This window comes from Tympanuchus pallidicinctus, unplaced genomic scaffold (genome assembly GCF_026119805.1).
Source record: "Tympanuchus pallidicinctus isolate F22 unplaced genomic scaffold, pur_lepc_1.0 scaffold8, whole genome shotgun sequence".
Classification (NCBI taxonomy): domain Eukaryota; kingdom Metazoa; phylum Chordata; class Aves; order Galliformes; family Phasianidae; genus Tympanuchus; species Tympanuchus pallidicinctus.
Window position 1 is genome coordinate 1972883 of NW_026294802.1, and position 21930 is coordinate 1994812.

At 39.8% G+C, this 21930-nt stretch overlaps 1 protein-coding gene across 3 annotated transcripts in view; it reads left to right on the forward strand.

Moving 5' to 3' along the window:
* The window catches only part of RERG (RAS like estrogen regulated growth inhibitor), a 106897-nt gene that overhangs the window by 67513 nt on the left and 17454 nt on the right, over positions 1-21930 (forward strand). For all 3 annotated transcript variants that reach the window (XM_052668689.1, XM_052668687.1, XM_052668690.1), the window contains exon 3: positions 16799-16855. In XM_052668689.1, the coding sequence (XP_052524649.1) occupies positions 16799-16855 (57 nt within the window). The remainder of the gene's footprint in view (positions 1-16798; positions 16856-21930) is intronic.

Genomic DNA, 21930 nt, shown 5'->3' on the forward strand with positions numbered 1-21930 from the left:
TTCTTACTTTTAGCTGACTGTGCAAGAGAGCAGCCAAACATTTCATTTCTGCTAAGCAAGCTGGGTGCAAGAGCTTGGATATTGCTTTGTTTGGACCTAAGTACCTAATAGAAAATCATTTGGAGTTTCATAATGATTCCACTGACCCTTGGAATTGACTACTATTTGAGTACTGTTGGTAGAATTACTCACCTAAAAAAGGTACTTTGACTTGCAGAGAACTACTGGGACTGCCAACAGTTTTATACTTGCTCCTGATTTACATCCATGGTTTTTCACCTTGGCTTTGCTGTCCTATATGCTGTAGTACTTTTCACTAGGTTCCTTATTAATGCAGAAAATTTCTAATTACGTCAAAGTAGAAACTATAAGATTAATTGTATACATTGCTGAAATAACCTGTACAGCAAATTCTAAACTGGCAGAGATGCATTAATACTTAGAAAGCTTGTAGGGATTGTAACTCTTCTTGGAATAAATGAAAATGACAGAACGTGTAAGTTAAAAACAGAGACTGAGGACCAAATTTTTTTACATGTCTCTAAAGATGCAGATAAATGCCACGAATGGTGCTTCTGGAAAATCAAATTCAGATGCAAATCACTATTATTTTAAGAGCTTAAGTAAACTTACAATTATGGTAAATTTGAACTTCTGCAAAGACTGATGTTGATCTGGGCCTTTGAAAAAAAAAAAATAGTCTCATCTCACTGAAGTGACTGGGAAATCTTCAAAGGCAATTGAAAATTTCCCAATCTTTTGTTGGGGTCATCCAAAATTTTGACAACTAGAGACCAAATGTTATTATAGGAAATTGCTCAGATTGGTCTTTTGGAGACAAATTAACTTTATGATCTTATATAATAGTGGAAAAAACATTTTGCAAGGACTTAGTGGAAAAGACCCATGGGCCATCAGCCGTGCAGCCATGCACCAACGCTATGAAGGGATCAGTTACTCATTAACCCTAGTCTGGATATGTGGTTTTCTGATGTTCTCATCAGCTGCGTTAAGCCAGACTGAGTTTTCTTGTTCTGCAGGACAAGTAACGTGAGGATTTCTTTTCTGTAAAAGTCTTTAGATTAAATGTTTGAAAAAGGGAAAGTGATTTAATTGTTTGATTGGCAAGTGTTTGTAAAAAGAATGTAAGCACATTGCTACATAATTTGCATGAAATTGCCCGTAATGGCAAGCAATACCATCGTAGCACTTGCTAATCCATCAGTTGATAGATTTATGATCTGCTCGGATTCAAAATAGGTATCTCATGTCATTATTTTTTATTTTGCAAACTAAAGAGACAAGATCCATGAAAATGTATCATGTTGACAATGGTAATCCTAAGAATTAGCTCAGTATTATGACTGTTTGCATCTCTGGAATTATTTTTCAGAACTAGTTCAAAACATAGCTGCCTGAGAAGTTGTCACATTTTTCTCTGACAATCTTTTTACTGAAAAAAAAATATTTTTACTTCTGAAAAGGGCAGGAAAAGAAAAATGGAGTGATCAAGCAGAAGGGTAGAGAAACCTACCTTGAAATTTCAAGTTTCCTTCCGGAGCATAGGAGTTGGGGATCAGATGGGCAATAGCCTAAAATGGCTGTGAAATCTCTTCTGATAAGGGCAGTGTGTGATAGTTGTAATGATATGAGTTTTTCTATACATACTTCTTGTACTTGATAGATAAAAATTGAACTGTCTAGGCCCTCCCTCAGACATATGATCACACTGAATCAGTGTTTTTACCATGACCCCTTTGGGACACAACCATGCCGTACCCCTTTAAATTAATTAATTAGTTGCCTGTTGTGGTTTATAGCACATCCATCTGCCATCTATTAGGCACTCTCCTGACAGCTAATGGGAAGATAGCTCAAGTTCGATGGAGCAAGAACTAACAAAGCAACAGCTGACCCTAATCTAAGCCAGCAGTTATTGTCCATATTTCATGAGCTGTATGTTTATAGACATCCATGGGATGTTCTTTTCCTCTTCTAGTAGGCTGCATGCTTATTTTAGTAATATTTTTATGGAATAATTATGGAATAGTTCCTTTGGAAGTGACTTTTCAGGGCCAACCAAAAGTTTACACATGTTACTGAGTACACTGTTCAAATGTCTCTTGAGCACTGATAGGCATGGGACATCAGCCACCTATCTAGAAAGCCTGCACCACTGTTTGACCAACCTCACGGTACGTAAATTTCTCTTAATGTCCACTTTAAACCTCCCCTGGCACAGCTTTTTGCCATTCCTACACATCCTGCTATTGAATCTCAGGGAGAAGAGACCAGAGATCCTCTGCACTTCCCTGCTCAGGGAGCTGCTGCTAACATATTTGGCATTCGTTACCTAACCTCTCTGGCAATAGCTGGTGCAGGGCTGCAGTTCTTCTCCATGGGTCCATCTAGACAGCTGTGCTAGACCCAAAGCCAAGGAGATGAGCAAATAAATACCAGGGAAAAAAGGTAGCCAGCTACTTTTGGAGGAATTCCCTGTCTGATCAAGATGGAATTTGACCTAACAATTATTTTCACAATGATTCTTGAAATCAATTTAGTTTTACCAGCTTTCAGCAGAGAAGGACCAGGAGTAAGCCTATCCACATAAAAGCTGTTGAAGAATTTGAGTTGTATTTCATTCCACACATGAGATGATTTTCCCATGCAGACAAGCTTTTCAGAGCACTGAATAGGAAAACAAGCACTCCAATCTTAAGATCAGTATCTAGTGAAATGTTTGCATTAACTCCCACACAGAAGATACTAGAGAGATCAGAAGATCTCTTTAAGAGACCGCTCTACAATGCAGGAATTTAGCCTGTCTCCTTTTTTCCATTGCATGTGCTGTGGTTTCTCCTTCTTGCAGGGTGAGGCTGCTGCTGGTATCAATTTGAGAACATTACTTATCACACCTAAACGGCTCCCTGGGGGCACAGGCTCCAGCCTACAAAGAGAGAGGCAAAGCTGCCGCTGACTTCAGTGGGTTGCGCCTCAGGCTCCATTCAAAGAAGGAAGAATTCTGTTCAAAAGTCATTGCAGAAATATATAGCTACATTGAGCAACGGCAGAGTGCTTCCCAGCTGTTGAACAATTTAACAGCCCAGTCAAAAGCAGCCTCCTTATTCTGATCCTCTAGGAATAAATTCTGTGGCATGTGAGTTTTCTGCCCTTTCATTATCAGCTTCTTTCCAAGAATGTTTTTCTCTTTTCCAGCCAACGCTTTCTGCAAAAGTGGCTTATCTGACTGTAAGTTACAATGATTACCACCGCTTCTCTGCTTTCCTAAACACAGTCACAGCCTTCTTATCTCCTGTATCAATGTGTGACATGCCTTTAAAAGTTGTTCTTTGCCTTATTAAAATGAGCGCGTAGCTTCTTCTAACCAGACTGTGCTCATTTGTTTAGAGCAGCGAATTATTTACCTCTTCTTGCTGCTTATGGTGCTTTTTTTGGACTAAACTATGAAAAATGTGAGGAACTGAGAGAATGAGGAGGAACAATAACATTCCTCCTCCAGCTATGAGGTTGGTAGCAGCATGGAGAGCAGCAGTTGCTACCCTGAGTGTACCTCCTCTGGGACAACAGGTAGAGCAGATAGAGGAGATAGGCCCACCTGGAGCAGAAGCTGTTGTGGAGTAGGAACAGGATCACTGTGGATGTTGTTGCCCCTGGAAGGCTCCATGTCACTAGGGTGTGATCACTTAGCCCCAGGTGGATTGGTAGGAGGTGACATAGCCCTCCCAGGTACTCCACCATCTAACAGTGAGCCCACGGAGCACACCTTGGAGCTGAAAGACCGTATCTTTTCTTCTGTGTGAAAACATAACAATAAAGAGGGGATTCAACTACTTAAAAAATAACCCTTGGTCCCACAAAGAAAGTGAGTAGGAAGTTCAGCTCTGGCTGAGTCTTTGGAGTTGCAGAGTTCATCTGCTCCATTCAGCAGACTCGTTGGTCAGACTGCAAGTCTCAACTTTAGCTCCTGGGGAGGATAGTGAGCCCCTTACTACAAGACATTGAGGTCCAGAGAAGGGCAGTGAAGCTGTGAGGGTTCTGGAGCACAGGTCTTATGGAAATTGGCTGAGGAAACTGGGATAGTTCAATCCGGAGGAGTCTCGTGGGAGACCTTATTACTCTCCATAATTACCTGAAAGCAGCTTGTGCATAGCTGTGATTTGGTCTCTTCTCCCACGTGACTGTGATAGGACGAGAGGGGCTGAAATTGTGTCAGGAGAGGTTCAGGTTGAGTATTAGGAAAAATTTCTTCTCGGAAAGAGTGGTGAGGCATTGGAACAGCCTGCCCAGGGATGTGGTTTAGTGGTCGTGATGGTGGGTTGATAGTTGGACTTGATGATCTTAGTGGTCTTTTCCAATTTTAATGATTCTATGATTCAATGATATGTCAAGGAGAATGAGGAAAATAGAAAATGCTAACTAAATGTGCACCCTTGTAGTAGGGAACAAAGGGTCATAGAATATTTTTGCTGTCTGTAAACAGCTCATGGAAAATGCATCTTCTAGCAAAGAAACAAAATAAAATGAATGCTTTCCTTGAAGTTCCATCCCTGCGAGCGTTGTTTCAGCATCCAGATAAAAAACAATATTCATATTTCCTAAGCCCTTTTGGTTTGTCAGTGTTGGCCAATCTATTTATTCCCACAGCAACCCTATTCCATCCAGGTTCCCAATGAAATTGAGGAATGTACAGAAAAACTAAAGACCAAATGTCTCTGAAGCTGCTCAGGTGCTAAAAGCAGATGATGTATTAAAAGGAATTTTAAGAAATGCCCTAGCACAAGTGAAATCACCAGGTACAGGGTACGTCTTCTCCAGCAGTACAGCCAGTCCAAGCATGTCCCTCTTTTCCATCAAGATCATTTTCTGCTCCTAGTTTGGCCACATTGGCTCAGAAGTCACTCAGAAGTTTTTTCCAGGATCACTGGGACTAAGACAAAAATTTCTTGGGGAAAGAGCACCTTTTTAATGAGGGTGATTGAACTGATTACACATGGTGCTCATCCCCACAGGGATTGGGTGGGTGCACTCTTGTAGCTATGGATTGGAGAATGACAAGAGGTTCATTGGGGATGGATACAGAACACAACAGCATGCAATGGCATCCATTAGAGACCACCACCATCTAACCACTATTGGACTGCTGGTGGCCTCTCTGCTCTGCTGGGCACATTAACAGCTTTGAATACGTAATCACCCATTAATCCATTTTAAAACAGAGAAAAACATGGTGGAGCAAGGAATGTAAACCTCGTCTCAGACCAGCTCCAGAGGTTCTGTATCAGCCTTTGTTACATGCAATTGGAGGTATTCTTGCTTGTCAAATTGTAGATTCCCAGGGCTGTGTTTCCTCACAATTTGTATGATGTCATCACCAAGAGCTAAGCAAATGCAGATTGCTGCAGTCAGGTTACAGCACTCTATAGGGCAGTAATGGGAAAAATAAACTTAAATTGCTTTATTCAACTGCTGGCAGAGAAAGTGGAATCATTTATATTCGCTCTACTCACTCTGAAATGACAATGGGGTGAAACTGAGAAAGTGTTCTTAAGAAAAGCATTGAAAGAAAAACTCAGCAATGAACAGATTATCAGATTAGCCTGAGAAAATAATAGAAGTCAATACCACAAACTTCCTTAGTCCTGAAGGGTCTCTGAGCATCTGACACTTCAATCCACTGGATGACACATACCTTCCGACCCTCAGGACTGAGGATAAGATGCTAGCAGGAAAAGATGACATAACACTCTTGCAAAACTGCTATGGGATCTTTAACTTCCCTTAGAACAAACAGGAACTTGGTGTTTTCAGCCTCATCTAAAAGGAATGAAGAAAATCTTATTGCTAAGGTCACTTTAAACTGGGTAAACCACTGGATGAGATAATGACTGGAAGAACCCTGAGTATACAACTTCTTATCTTTGCATCTGTGTAATTTCTATAGATAAAAAATGTGCAAAAGAATCTCAAACAAATAGAACCACAGCTTTTGGGGGAACTAGCTCATTGTTTGTAGTGAGTCAAATGTAGCAGAACTTCCTCTTAATATATAATTTTAACTAAGCTTAGCTAATTATCTAGCTGAGACCAGAACACTCTCTGAATCTGTGGCACTCTGCAGGGGCAGGGCCAGGTCTCCTGGCAGCTATGATGACCACCATAAACTAAGTTATGTTAAACCTCCAAGGCTGAGGCTTGAGATAAGTCAGAGCTTTCACAACATCTGTTATCTGCTACTGTGTTTTTTATTTTGTTTGAAGTCATATGATGTTTATTAGCTGAATGCCCTCAAGTATTGAAAATGAAAGCAGAAATTTACCATTTAAATTTGGGAGTTTAAAGTTTAATCTGAACAGCTTTCATGATCACATGTCCAAATTCCAAGCAGAAGGTTAATAATAGCCCCTACATTATTGTAGCACCAAATGAGCGCTTATAAAATTGCAGTTGCAGACAGAGATAGGAGATTAGAGTCATTCATCAAAGCAATGGATTAGTTTAACTTCATTAATGCTGTTGTCAGTACTGGGAACCAAGCACACCACGCTGTAGCATATTGGCTGGACCGTTTAGTAGTGTTTATTGTCACCCAGCCTAACATGCTGTAGCTCTGATGGGGACTTGTTACTTCGGAGTCAGACATCAAACTTCCTGCTGAGGGTGGTTGTATGGGATGAGCAGTATGTGAGATCACTCAGATTACCCTTAAAGTTTCAGACTGAAACAGGCTTTGGTTGCCAGTGATTTATGAAAAATTGCTGTCCACCCACACCTGCTCTTCCAGCCTTCTCCACAAAAGAAAAGAGGTGATGTTGTCTGTGATGCTATTAGATACCACTTGGTGCCTATCAGTCTCATCTCTCTTGGGATTCTTTATCTACAGTATGTTAGAAAAGCTTTAGTCTGAGTTTTCCTCCTCAGCTCATCACTTCTCCACTTTGGAACATTCTTCTTTGTACTGTGACAAAGAAACATATGGTCCATAGTATTTAAATTATGTTTTATTTTGACTGTTAAACACAGCCTATCACTTACTGGTTTTGTTCTCCGGTATTGTGAACCCTACTGTGGAAATAATAGCTTTTCTCTTAGAGATTCTCTGCTCCTGCTGCTGTGCCTCTTAGTCTCCCACGTGTAATGGAGAAGTTGTTTACCATAAAAAATGCTGGCACAAACAGAACTGCAAGATTCCAGGTGGCAAGCAAGTAATAGGAGCAGATGTCTTAACAATGCAGAGAAAAGAACGGGGGGAAAAAAAAGGTGAACATAAAATGTGAGAGCAGCCATTAAGACATTTGCCACTGCTTTCAGTGAGATGCCTGAGGCATTTTGAATATGATACACTATGATGACAGTAACTGGTTACAGAAGCCTGAAAACCATAGTTTATTGTCGCTCTCTGATATGTCTGCTCTCACATGCCTCTCTTTTCTTTCTTCTGTGAACTTCCCCATGTGTCTGGTTCAGGTATTTGGCAGTGAGCTCAACAGAAAGAAAGCTGTAAATTCTGTATCTTCTGCCTTTAAAACACCAGGTAGCTAGGGAGCTGCAATGCAAAGCCAACTACTTGCATGGTTTGAAAACACTGGCTTCACAGAAAAATAATACTGTGACATGTTAAGAAGATGTAACATTTATCAATGCTTATATCATTTTCCTTATTAAAAAATAAAAAAATAAAAAATTGAAAGTACATGAGTCAGTTTTCAGTGCATTTGATTGCCCTAAATGTGCATTCCCGTGTGACATAGGCACCTTACAGGCATGTATCTGTTGATTGCTGATCCTACTGACCAGTCCTGACAAACCTGTAGTACTCCTGTGTTTGCCTAAGCTCTTTTGTCAGACAAAGCTGAAAATTGCATAGGACAGATGATCTTTGAAGGTATGAGTTGCAGTCACATCTGATAAACCATGTGTGCAGTTAGTGTGCGACAAGAGAATTAATATGGTCAGACTCAAGAGAAGGATGACAGATATTCTGCTCATACTGTGGCCAGTAGGAGACAGAAGGAGACAGTGACATCTAACAAAAGTGACGTAGAGAGCTCTGTGTCCCTTTACATCGCTGTGTTTCTGGATCAAAGGAGAAAAGGTGCAATTTGTGTCATTTCTAGATACAGCTTTTCCTGATATGTACAGACAGAGAAACAGCATGCTACTTCTACGAAGGTACTTCATGCTATCCTGAAGGTTACAGACAGGTCATTCTGAAAGTGATGCCTCTTCTTTATTTTCATAAAAACTATGTATATAATAATATAATATAGTCCAACAGATCCCTTCAGTGTATTACAAAATACTTCAGGAAGTCAAAGAACAAATGGAGCTAGTGAGCTTTGAGCTTTGTTTCATCTGGCTTTTAATTGCAGGTTTTTCAGGAATAATAAAAAAAAAGGTGAGGTGTTCAGGCATTCCCTTTGAAAGTGAAATCTAAAATACTCTCTTCCTTCACAAATAAAAAATGGCCTTTCTACTCACAGTGCAGTTTCCATTAAAAATTCATTCATACAAAAACGTTTTGACAATAACCAGAAGTCCATTCTGCCACCTAGAGTATTAAAAAATTCCCTGTTATTTCTTTCCTTTTTTCTTTTTTTTTTTTTTTTCTGTTGTAAAGATGACAGACGAAACATGACCAGAGAACAGAGTGAGATGTTTTCTGAAGTCAGCACTGGGAGAAATTTAAGGGGAAAAAAATAGAAACCCCTGCAAATCTTGCTGTCTTGCTACTCTAGTACAGAAAAACCTCATCCTATTCTTTGTCCAGTGTCTTTCAAAAGAGCACACAAATTCAAAGCTTACCCATGTCAATTACCTGGGAAAGTCACAGCTATTTGTGTGATTTCACTTGTAGAACTTGCTTTACAGTCCGATCACAAATACGTTCCGTCTTGTACACATAAACATCTGGAGGTGTTATCATTAACTGTGTTTTGGAAAGCCATATGTGTTAGTAATAGCACACCAGAAAGTTTAGTCTTCATGAAGCGGCGACATAACAAGCTATACAATAAAGTCAGTAGAGGAGAAATGGTAGAGGTATGGATATTGCACACCATGTTTCTAAAATGATCAAAACCATTAGAGAGGCCAGTCTCACAGTTTGTCTTTTATATGAAGGGAGTCCTGTAAAATAAACAACCCTATATTGGAACAGTTTGTTATGGAATGGGATAACAAGATAAATTAAGCTTCCTGCTTATGTGCCACATGCGGTAACGGTTGAAAATAGTCCCAGTATAAAAGACAGTGGGCAATACTTTAGTATAAAAACGTCCCAGATAAGAGGTGATGGGATGAATGACCATCACACTGCATCTTTTGCAAGATTGTGGTAGGCTATTTCAGAAGAATATATGGAATTCTTTCTATCATGAAATTACCACACCAGGAGCAAGGCAAAAACCACTTCCTGATGTTAATATTTGGACATGGTTAATAATGAACATTTTGATGAACAACTCTTGCGTTTTTCATATTCAGTACTGAATAATGAAGGCTTTCAGTTTGCAAATATGTCAGTGCTGAGATTGCTTTCTGCTCAGTGTCTCAGCAATGGCAAACTTTGCCTCTCATGTGAAGACTTAGTCCTTCTCCATCCATGAAGGGAGATACCAACTGCCCCACAACAACAGATTTAGGGGGTGTTCAAAGTGTCAGACTACAAGAACAGGATTGGGCAGGGCTAGAAATGCACAAGAGCTAGAGAATCCTTAAGAGCCCATGTCTGAGTGTGTGGAGCCACTGGACACCTGGAAGTTTGTACAGTCCACGTGGTCTGACCAAGAGAGATGAAGCAAGGGAAGTGGAGAACTGTAAGCAGTTGTCCTGGAGATAAGTGTGGTCACGGGTAGAGCAATTGCTCTTGTACAATCCAGGAAATTGACCACTTGCTTTTCTGTTTGGTGAGCACTTGTGAGCATTGGTTGCATTACATTTCAATGACTTCTACATTCATTCTCAGTGAAAACTAAAAACAAAAGCAAAACTAAACTACTGTGCATACTCTGATAAAAGCACAGCTTTCTTTTCCCTTGTTTCATTCCTGCAATTAAGACATGCTTGTAAAATCTGATACGGTGCTTCCTTCAAGTCCTCTATCCAGACAGCGGAGAGAAGATTATGAAATAAACAGTACTTACGGACTGATAATTTCAGATGAGCTCCTTGAAACAAGTTACTTTTCTCCAGATGCTTCCCACTCATAGGTTCCTAAAAGCAGGTATTTTCCACAACAGTGAAATGCAGATGCATTTGAGAGAAATTTAAATTGCTACTGACAAAATAAGCTCCACTCAACACTTTACAGTATAAACTGAAACGGGATAGAGATTTTAAAATGAAACATTGACTACTTTGTTATTTGGTCAGATCCAAAGGATAAATATCCTTTGAAAGACAGCTAAAAGACATAGCTGATTATGGATTACGAGTAGGAAAATGGCACTGTCCTTCCAAACAACTTGCCAAAATTGGCAATTTTTTTGATTGGTAGTTATTGAATTAGCATTTAAAACAGGGATTGTTCAGATTAGGTCCGCAGCACTGAAGCCTGTACCATTTTGACTGAGGAAATCCCTTAGATAACACCAAGCAAAATAACCTCTTGAAATGAAAGAGTAACATATTTTTTTCCACACATGTTCAATCCTAGTTTGTCTTTATTGTTACAAATAATATAAGCTTTTGTTCTGTACTTAACCTGAGTCAGTGGACCTCACTACACTGTCACACAAAAAAATATAGAAGAACACACAGTAATTTTTTTGAAGAGTTCAGTGCTTAAGACATGGATTAAAATACCCATAAAATGTGCAGAGTATGAGACAGCAAGGTAGTCAGCAAGTGACCAACAGACAGTTGGACTAGATTATCTTTGGCCTTTTCCAATTGTTGTGATTCTATGATTTTTATACTTGATACAGTTTTTCCTTCCATGTCCCCTACTGATCTTATTTTGCTCCATTAAATGTTCTTTCTAGTTTAATGCAAGCACATTAGGTCTCAGTGTTAGCAGTGATCACAGTGAAAGTAGGGAATGCAGAGAAATCCTGTTGATGTCCAGCTCACCATTCACCCAGCCTTGCTAAATTAATTGAGACGTTGTCAAAACTAAGTCAAATCCAAGCCCGCGAGCACAGGGCCAGAAGCCACGACTGCATGTCTACACTCAAGGTGCAGCCAGGATCAGAAGGCAGTGCCACACCACAAGTTCACATTTTTCCCCCTCACTGGAAGGCCTGCACATTCAGAAGCAAATTAGAAGTCTCATGGTAGAGGTTTTAAAACAAACCATTATCTCCCAAAGCTGGTCACAGAACTCCCACGCCAGTGTGCTGCATTGCTGCTCTCAAAGCCCACTGAAACTCAGAATCATGAGGGGCCTCCAGGAGAGAGTTCGTATCCCATTTGCCCCCCCCAAAAATACACATTTTTTAAAAATGAAATAATTGTCATGTGAAAGTGCCTTTTGATCATTGTAACAACTAGTTTCAGCCACTCCACTTTCTCCAGCCAAGTATGATTTACTGATGACACATCATCACAACACCAGGAATGGACTTGTTGATATGTTAAATAATGGGACTTCTTTCAGATAATTTTTATAGCTCAAAATTCTCATGGCATAAAAGAATCATCATACAGTTATTTAACTGCAGAGAGCTGTTACTTTTCTTAGAATAACTTTGAACTCTGTCTCTTTTGGGAAGAAGGAAGCATTTTTCAAATAAAATCCAACTTCCATCCTTCCTGCCCCAAAAGCTGGAACAGTAACAGAATCATGAAGATATGTATTCAGACAGACTGTAAATTTTACCGGAGCCATTTATGTTACTAAATCCAAACAAAGATCTAAACCAAAACTCAATGGTGTATATACATTTAAATGTTCCAAAAAGATACGGACTGAGATTTTTAAAGTTGGGAAAGGACCTTAGCCACACAAGTCCCAAAGAAACTGATTAATTGTGTAGTTGACAATCTCAGTTTATAAACCAAGTTAACTCCTGCTATAATTTCACTGTCTTCATTGGAGTTACAGTGCAAATGTGTTTGACAGATAGTCATGTTTCTTCTCCAAGAATAACTTCTAAGGCAGAAGGTTTAAACATGACTGAATGAAAGTCAAGTTCTACCCTAATTTAAACCCTGTACAAAACAGCTGACTTGGAAATGAGGTTGTAAAGAAAGGCAAAAAGAGACATGAGCCATTACATCAATTTCCTTAGGTAATGGTCATGTCTCCAAAACACAGCGGGAATCCAAATTGCAGTTTGTTGGAGATTCTTTCCTTCGCAGCCTGAAAATTCATGCATTTCACAAGCAGTGAGTGCTGGGGGAGGGTGTGGGCTCCTCTCAGCAGAGAACAATGAAATTCACTTCTGTTCAGAACTGCATCAATTCGAATCTTGTCTGCTTCAAAATGCATTTCATCTTTTCCTACAACAAACACTAGGAATGTTGATTATAATGTGAACACCAGAATTAGTCACCTAGTTTAATGAGAAAACAATGTTTCATACATTTTCAATCTCTGCATTATTTAAAATAAAAATCCAGTAAGCAGATTATTATTACTTTAAAGTGTTGGGCTATTTTTGGCTTACTTTTAGCAAACATCAGAGCAAACATGGCTAACAGGTCAAGTGCTTCTTGCTCACCTTAGCAAAGGTCTGTGCAACTCCAACTTCTTATTTGTAGCATTGCTAAGGATATGAGGAAGATTTATTGCTTTGCCTGAAATGTCCTTTTTGCCAGCAGCAAAAATCTGAGCACCACAACACTGAATGTAGTCAATTTCTAATGTCTTTGTTTCTGATTCTTCTGCTGGCAGAAGTTATTCTACTAAAATAAAAGTGATGTAATCTGGCAGTAACTGAGCTCAGCAATAAACAAAATGGCTCCACAGTAATATTCATGGACTAGAGAGATCGTTTCTAGGGCAGGCAACACAAGCCAGCAACTGGTCTAGGCCGAGCACTTTCTCTCTCCCAGCTCTCCTCTCATTGACTCCCTTCTGTCAAACCAGATAAAGTCAGACACTGCTGTAATACCCAACTGTACATCAGAGACTCATTTGCTGAGCACCCCTAATGAGATGAAGGTTGAGATGCTTTCCATCCAGAACATCTTGTGATCATTTAGAAACAGGATACATACTGGATCAAGAGTATCTCATGTTTCCCATCTGTGAAACGTAGCTGCTAAACTTCAGTCTAGTAGTGTGGAAGCCAGTGCTGTTTCATTTAGTGTACACACCTGTAACCCTGTTCTCTTAGGGTAACCTCAGCAGTCATGGTCCACTTCTATCTTCTGTTTTTCACCTGGCCTCATCTCTTTCATTTTGGCTATATCTGAAATAAGCCCTCCTCCCCTAGAACTGCACATCTATGGTCTTTCTCAGACATGAGAGCTTAACAGATTTTCTTCCAGTCCCCTTCATCTCTTTGACCCTCTTTCTCCAGCAGTTTCCATCTACAAATACAAGGTGGCTGTGCTTTACCTGCTTCTTTGTCACCACACACAGCATGCCCAAGCAATTCAGCTGCAGTCCCAGCAAGCAGAATGCAAGCAGAGTTGCTAGACATTTGTGAGCCAGCATCCCAAAAGCCCTCTTCAGTCATAAGGTAGAAGAGTGCAATGTGCTGCCATAAAAGCCAGCCCATGGGGTTTTCTTCTCTTTGCCAGCATTTTATAGCATCTATGTATCTGTGGGTGGTGCTCATTAAGAACAATGACATAGTGATAAGCTGAGAAGCGAGAAAAAACATGATTATATTCATGTGAATTCTGTGAATTCTTATTCTGTCACTGAAACAAATTATAGTTTTCCACCTTTAGAGTCCATTTGAGAACCCACTCTGCTGCTATGATACAATGCGCATCAAACCACCTTCTCCGAAAGGGTTGAGGAACACCTTGGAATTCTCAGCATCTGAAAAACAGTATGCAGCAGGCATGAGGCAGGATAGAGCAAATGCTGTTTCTTTTGAGTGCTCAAGCATACAGGCTTTTCACTTCAGTGGGCCGCAAAGCTCCTGGAAGCATTTTTAAAATCTGTTCTTGAAAAGTAACATGGTAAGGAGCTTCAAAAAGCATGTCAGGAGAATTTCTACCCTGCATTACTTCCCCCGTCAAAATAGAACATGCCGTCTATTTTACCAGCAATTAAAGAACCAATTACTAGCAATTAGAGAAGAGTCATGACCAAACTTTTAAAACGTCAAGATGTTTAAACTTCACCAGCTGAGGTAAAACATGGGGGAAATTGTGCATTATGGATGGAAAATAAGCTACACAGAGGTATTCTTGTTCCATGATGACATCCATGTTAGTGGTATGACTTGAGAAGTACTTTTAGTATTGCCACATTCACTCAGAGGGCCAAGGAGAGCATTGCTGCAAAGGCTTAAAAAAATTCCTAAGGTATAAAAGAATCATAAAATAACATCAATTTAAAATTGCATCTTGTCTAGTGATCTCATTTCCTTAGGATCACATTCTTATTACTTTCCAAGTGTGAAGCATACTTAAGTCTTCCTGAAAACTAAGGTTCTGACTCTGTTAAATAAAATAGGTTCCAAGTGACCAAAGCTGAATTAATGAAGTTTTTTCTATAGTGTTGGGCCTGGAGCATCTCCCATCAGAGGAAAGGCTGAGTAAGCTGGGTCTGTTCAGCCTGGGGAAAAGGAAGATTGAGGGGAGATCTCATTAATGTTTATAAATGTCCAGAGAGTGGTGGGAGGCAAATGGATGAGGCCAGGCTTGTTTTATACAGTGGTGTATAGCAGTATGACAAGTAATGGCCTAAAACTTGAACGTAGGAAGTTCCATACTAACATGTGGATAAACTTATTTATGGTGAAGGTGACTGAGCAATGGAGCAGGCTGCCCAAAGAGATTGTGTGGTTTCTTTCTATGGAGATCTTCAAGACTCATCTGGACGCCTACCTGTGTCACCTATTGTAGGGTACTGCTTTAGCAGGGGTTTGGACTTGATCTCTTGAGGTCACTCCCAACCCTTCAATTCTGTGATTCTGTAATTCTATGATTCTGCTTCTGGGCACAGAAGTCTGGAGTGTGAGAGATTCCTATTGCTTTGATTTTGAAAAAAGCCAGAATTCAGCTTAGATGTCACCTTTTGCTGTCTGTCTGCAGCTGAAGGAGAAATAGAACAAAGCTGTAGGGCTGACAAGAAAACCTTCTCCTATAGCTGAAATCACTAAAATCACAGTTAGTGCAGGGATATTTCTTTCTCCAATCTGAAAGCACAGAGAGAATTTTGAATATTTGACAGCGCTGAATGCTTTGCTTACGGAATCACAGAATTACAGCACTAGAACTACAAGGCAGTGCTTAGCTTTAAGATTGATAGCTAGAACATAATCAAAATCTTGGCAAAGCATTTGTAGGATGTCTTTAAGTGGATGGAGAGAAAAAAAAATCGATATAAGAATATAAGTAGCAAGATCTTAGCCCATAAACTGAAATTGAAAACTAATTATCCCATGCTATAAAATCCAAAACATTATTTCTATTTCTGCAAATTCATTAATTGCACTTGTTGGTCAAGAATGTAAATATAGCTGATCACTGCCAGTGGTAAGTAGGGAAAATACTGAAGGCAAGTTATTGCAAGGAAAGCATATCAAGCTGCAGAGGAAGCAATTTAGCCAATTATATTTACTTTTTGAAGTTTCACATCTGAAGGGAAAGTTTATCAGAAATTATGAGGGCTGCTCTGAAAGTAATGCCTCCAATTTTATGGTGTCGGCTTATGATATTAGAGGCAGATGCTGATGATATGGCAGTAGAGATTGAACCTTCTGGACAACATTTCAATACATTTTGTTGCTGTGTGCCGAATAGCAGTGAGGAAGGCAGTCTGACAGAAAGTCATCTGACACGGAAGTGAGGATGAAGCAAGGGTGTAGAATTTAATTCCTCCATGCAGAAAAAATGGCACCCATTGACATTCACTGATACTTGCTGAATGTTTATGAGGACCAAACAGCAGATGTGAGCACAGTGAGGAGGTGGGTGGTGCGTTTCAGCAATGGTGGTGTGAAGGACAAGGCATGTTTTGGACAGTTATGGAGATTTTTACAAGTGTGGCATGCGGGCTTTTGTTCATCACTGGCAAAAGGCATATCTAATAGGAGAGACTGTGATGACAAATGATGTTTTGTAGCTGAAAATTTGCTCTATCAAGTAGCATTATTGTACTCCTTATATCTGTTGTAGTTTCAATAAAAATAAATACAAGGCATTAGTTTTGGAGCAACCTACATAAATGATGATGACCACCTCTGGCTTTGAAGCTGAAAAGCATTCTGGTTCAAAAACTGCCAGCTCTTACCCATAAAGCAGCAAAAGAAATGTGGTTCCCCCCACCAAAGGTCATCTGCTCATCCAACTCAAAGCATTCTAAATAAGGTTCTGATTTGTCTTTTTAACAGTAAAGCTATTGTGTGAAGAAAACAACATGAAAGAAAGTTAAAGGCCATTGAAAGCCTCTTGGCATTCTTTTCCCAGCATTGTTACACGGGTAAATCATTAATGTTATAACTTGTTTTTTCCTGTTTTGTTCCCCTCCTCTGAATGTTAGAAGTGGGCGACAGATAGTGAAAAGGTCTCAACTGCCCCCATTAACAAAGCTGAATTCCACCCCCTGTTCAGAAGAGCCACTAAACAAGCATTCACACAGAAAAAAATTGTTGATAGAATTTCATTAACTGGGCAAGCTGATGGTTTGTATGTCTTTTCATTCCTCCAGCTCTCGTTGTGCGCTTCCTGACCAAACGATTTATCTGGGAGTATGACCCGACTCTTGGTAGGTTACATGTTCTTCCATCTACACAGTATGTTGTATACACTAGTATGTCTGAAGTAATGGATAATCATGGAGTCAAAATTTTGAGCCTCGGTTAAGATCATTTGCTGTACAAAGGTCCTCTATGGTCACATAAAGCTGGAACAAATATTACCTAAGATGGCAGAACAGAAATCTAATAATGCACTCAAATAAAAGCAGAATTAAAAACAAGGCACAGCTCTGCCCACACAGAGGTCAGTGGGAATTCTGCCACTGAAGGCGATTGCATTATTGTTTCACTCTGAAAATTAAAGCATTGAGCATGGGATCTGTTTTTGGCTTTGGGATAACACAGCCAGCAATTGCTGGAGAATGGGAGGCTGGGATATGCATCTCAAAAATTCAAGGGAAAAACAAGCATAGGTATTTACACTCTGCCTACTACATATGTAGTTCTCACCTGTCAAGCACAATTGCATTTCACTTCTATATGTGATGGCCAGATAAAGGACACCAGTCATAAGAGCATCAAAATGTCCCCTCCACAATTCCTGCTCAGCTGAGTTCGGTCTGGCACTGTTGAGAAGCTAACACAGCTAATTCAAAAAGATCTCAAATAGTTTTCTGAATTAGAAGCCTCTTGAAAATATAGGCCAACATTAGATTTGTTACTATTTCTGAAGTTAGTGAATGTTTGAACACTCAGTGCCAAAGAAAATCCAGGCCAAGAATTCTGAGATGAGGTGTGAAGTAACGAGCCAGGAAATTTCCTTTTCTTCTAGAGTCAGTTGCCATCTCCTTTACCTTCCTTTGGAGACTTGAATAAACACTGTCCAGTTAAAAGCTATTTCTTTCTTAGGGATCTTCCTTTAAGAGGTCCCGCTAAAGAAATAGAGAACAATGTAAGCTTGTAACAAATAAGATGAAAATTTAATACACTTTAACACAAAACCCAGCAACCCTTTCTACAAAGGAAAGTTTCCAGTATCACACTGCACGTTTTTGACTGTTAAGAAGAAGGATGATGAAGGACTGACAGAATTCTCATCATTGAGAAAATATTTCTCAGAACAACCTGAACACAAATACATTCTTTCATCTTCTAATATAATTCACTGATGAATGTATTGGTGTATGTACCTGTCCTGCACAATAGGATGTTCAGAATAATGTTTCATTAAATTTCACACTTCTATTATTAATACATCACTTTCAGAATTTGACGATAGAATACACTGATATAAAAAACTTTATATACAATTTCATTAATGTCTTGCAGGGACACTCCATACTACAATATCCCAGCTCTTTCTAAGACTTCCAGTTTAAGCACACAATCTAAAAAGTTAGCATGCTGCAAGATTTATTATTTTTTGTCCCATTATGGAGGCTGTGTGTCCTTTTTTGTGTATGAGCCTTGATGTTTGTTTCTGTTTTTACAAATTAATACAACTGCAATCCAGCCATGCCCCTCAGGATTGTCTTCCATTAGGAACATGAAAGCTCTAATGCAGACAGTACTCCTGTCTCAATAAAATAAAAATTAAATCTCTTTTGACTGACTGAATTCTACATTCTCATCCAGTTTAGAGGTTGACAGCTTAGACTATATATTACAGCTATTGTGAAGCTAAGTGCTTTAGCCTGCTCAGAGCAAAAGGCTTCAGAAATGCATAAACCAATAAACTATTGTCAGGGAGCTGTTTCTTAATCATAGAAATCTCCGACAGAAGATGTGCACTAGAAACTTTCTTGAAGCACTGTTTTTCAAACCATGTATTACAGTAGGATTCCGAGCAGGTTCTGAAGTGTTAGAAAACACATCTCAGGAAATTCTAATCATTACTCAGGCCTTCAGAGATCAATCAAAAGGATTGTACTTTCAAAAGCTGGGAGAAACAGTGCTTTGAAGAATGCATTCCTGGCTTTATCATGGTCATCGTGGGGTGACTTAGTGTCCAGTTACCTGTAAATACTGCTCTGAACTTACTGAGGAGTTTTATCAGATTTGTTTCTTCTTGGTAATAATAGACTGGCAATTGGGTGGAAAGAATGACATCTATATAGTCAATTTAAACAGATGCAAACCATCCAGCTACTAAGCAGCAGGAGGTTTTGCCAAAAAAATCACTGGGTCTGTGACAAAAGTGTCATTTTTTATGGTTTATTTCTTATGTCAAATTCTCAATCCCCCATTAGAACAGATAATTCCTATTTTTAGGAAAGCTTTCACCAAGATGTACTAGGCCTGATGGAAATTCAGCAGTGTCCTAAGCTAAGTGTCAAGGTTAAATAAATAATCTCTTGTGCTCTTAATTCAAGGGTGGCACGTTTTAACCAGAAAGAAAAAAAAAACATACATCATAGATATTTTTTTACTACTCTAACCTGACAGAAGAAAATGAAGGACAGTATTTTTAGCACTGTCTGGACATGCTGCTGTATCTCCAGGAGCCAAATTAAAAACCACAAAATAACATTTTCTGGCAAGAGCAACACCACTGAATCTTGCAAGTCTTGGCACATGGAGCTGTCAAGGAAGTCAGGACTTTGCAGTTCTGCCCCTTCTGTTCATGGTACTGGATCTGTGGAGGCACTGATATGACAGCTGCATCTTCACCAAAAGTACATACCACTGTGCTTTTTATTTTATCCTTCCCAGCCAAGGGGTAAGAATTGCAGCGAAGGTCATTTTGTGGGGAGCATTAACTGTCAGCCTCGACTTCTCTGTCATTTCTGCTTAACGTGAAAGTCACTGTCACCATCACGGAATGTTTTTTTGTTTGCTTTTTTTTTAAATGTATTTGATTGTTTTTTGAAAAGGTGCCTAGTCACTCAAACTATGTGGTTACTTGGCATTATCGAGGTGAATGGGTTTCCTCCTTCAATATTTGTTTGTCATAAATTATGCTAGTATCCCTTGCATGCAACAGAATATGAAGGTCCCAAGAAAGAGCCCTGTGAAGAAATAGGCTGGAACTGCACATTTTTAAAAACACACGTGCAGTTGTTTTCTAAAATATTTAGTATATGAATTCAGCATTAAACTTTGTCATTTTTAGTTAGTTAAGTATGTGCTGAGAAAGGAGATTGGGCCACCACATGAATTTTATCAAAAATTCACTGAGTGTTTTTAATTAGAGCGCAACTTACCAGCTAACAAGCAGATTCACTGTGGCGTTCAAAAGCCTGAAAACCACCTTGGCCTCATTAGAGCACCATTTAGCCTACAGCCTAAGAGCACTTCACAAACATAAGCAACATCTCTGCGATGGACTGAGTACAGGACTGGAAATCTGTGCTATATTTCAGTTTGGCTCTATTGACAGATTCATAAAAAGGAAATATGAAAACAAGCATTGCTATGTGCCATTTCAGCAGGGCTTGCCAGGCAGCGGGTGGCAGCAGACTGACAGTTGGCCTGCCAACATGGCGGCTCAGCTGCTAGAAGCAACCCACATGCAGCAAGCTGCCACCCTCACAGTTCTCCTAGGGTTCAACCATTGCTGCCACTTGCCACAAAAACAGATGTGCATAAATGCATAGCATGTGCCAGATGGCCTCTTCTCATGGATAGACATATTCTATGGGGAAGTGTATCAAGGTGGAGGTATGAAGGCCTTCATATTGCTTGCTACCTTCTGTGGGTAATATCTTGGGCTGAATTCAGGACTCCTATGGATCTCAGTCATCCTGGACTTCATGTCCGTTGTAAAGCATGTTGTGAATAGCTGTTCTTCTCAGCACCAGTAATTAGGACTAAGAGTACAGATCTCAACAGTTTCCTCCATGAACTATTGGCATTGCCCAGAATTAGTGTGCCTCCTAGGGGCAATCCCAAGCACAAACACAGTCTGGATTTGTGATATGCTCTCAATAGTTTGAGAGCAGCCCAGAGGAGAAAGATTTGAGAGTGTTGGTTGATGAGAGATTCAACATGAGCCGACAGTGTGCTCTTGCAGCCCAAAAGGCCAACTGTATCCTGGGTTGAATCAAGAGAAATGTGATCAGCAGGTCAAGGGAGGTGATTGTGCCCCTCTACTCTGCTCTACCCAGACTCCACCTGGAGCACTGTGTCCAGTTCTGGGACCTCCAACACAAGGACATTAAGCTGTTGGAGTGGGTCCAGAGGAGGGCCATGATGATGATCAGAGAGCTGGAGCATCTCCTCTACAGGGATAGACTGAGAGAGCAGAGGCTCTTCAACCTGGAGAAGAGTAGGCTCAAAGGGGACCTTATATTGGCATTCCAATACCTGAAGGGGGCCTACAGGAATGTAGCAACAGGACAAGGGGAAATGGTTTTAAATTGGAAGAGGGTAGAGTTAGACTAGACATTAGGAAGAAGTTCTTTACTGTGAGGGTGGTGAGAGTGGTCACCCAGAGATATTGTGGATGCCTCCTCCCTAGAAACATTCAAGACCAGGCTGGATGAGGCTTTGAACAAGTTGTTGTGGTGGGAGGTGTCCCTGCTTATAGCAAGGGGGTTGTAACTGGATGATCTTAACAGTCCCATCTAACCCAAACCATTCTATGATTCTGTGATTCACCTGCCCTCAAAGATGAAGAGATACTGTAGTTTGTGATATTTAATTGGTTCAGCATCCCCAGTTTTAAAATCAGAAGGGAAACAAACCAATTCATTTTTTCCTGGAGGCCAGAAAAGGAGGAAGAATCTCAAAGAGTCATCATGGACAACACTGATGCTTGAAAAGTACTTAATGAGCAGCAGCAAATGACCTGCCTGTATCAGCTATGACAGGCAGGGAAAATCTGCTTGTTCAAATGATGAAAAAATAAAATTCATCAGTTATGCCTAAATGAGTGCTTTTAAAATCCAGTTTTGCAGTATTTCACTGAAACCCCATGTGTTTCTCTAACATATCGGGACAATTCACTCAGCTAGAAGCAGAACTTGGGATAATCAAGTCTAAGAAGAAATTATTAGAAAAAGAAAGAGGAGGAGGACATTATGAACTCAGCTGTGTCATTTATTCTACAATAGAACATATGTACAGATAAGAGAATGAGGTGTTACGAGGAGCAAAGACATGCAGCATCCATTTTTGCCATATAAGGGGGAAAACCACACAA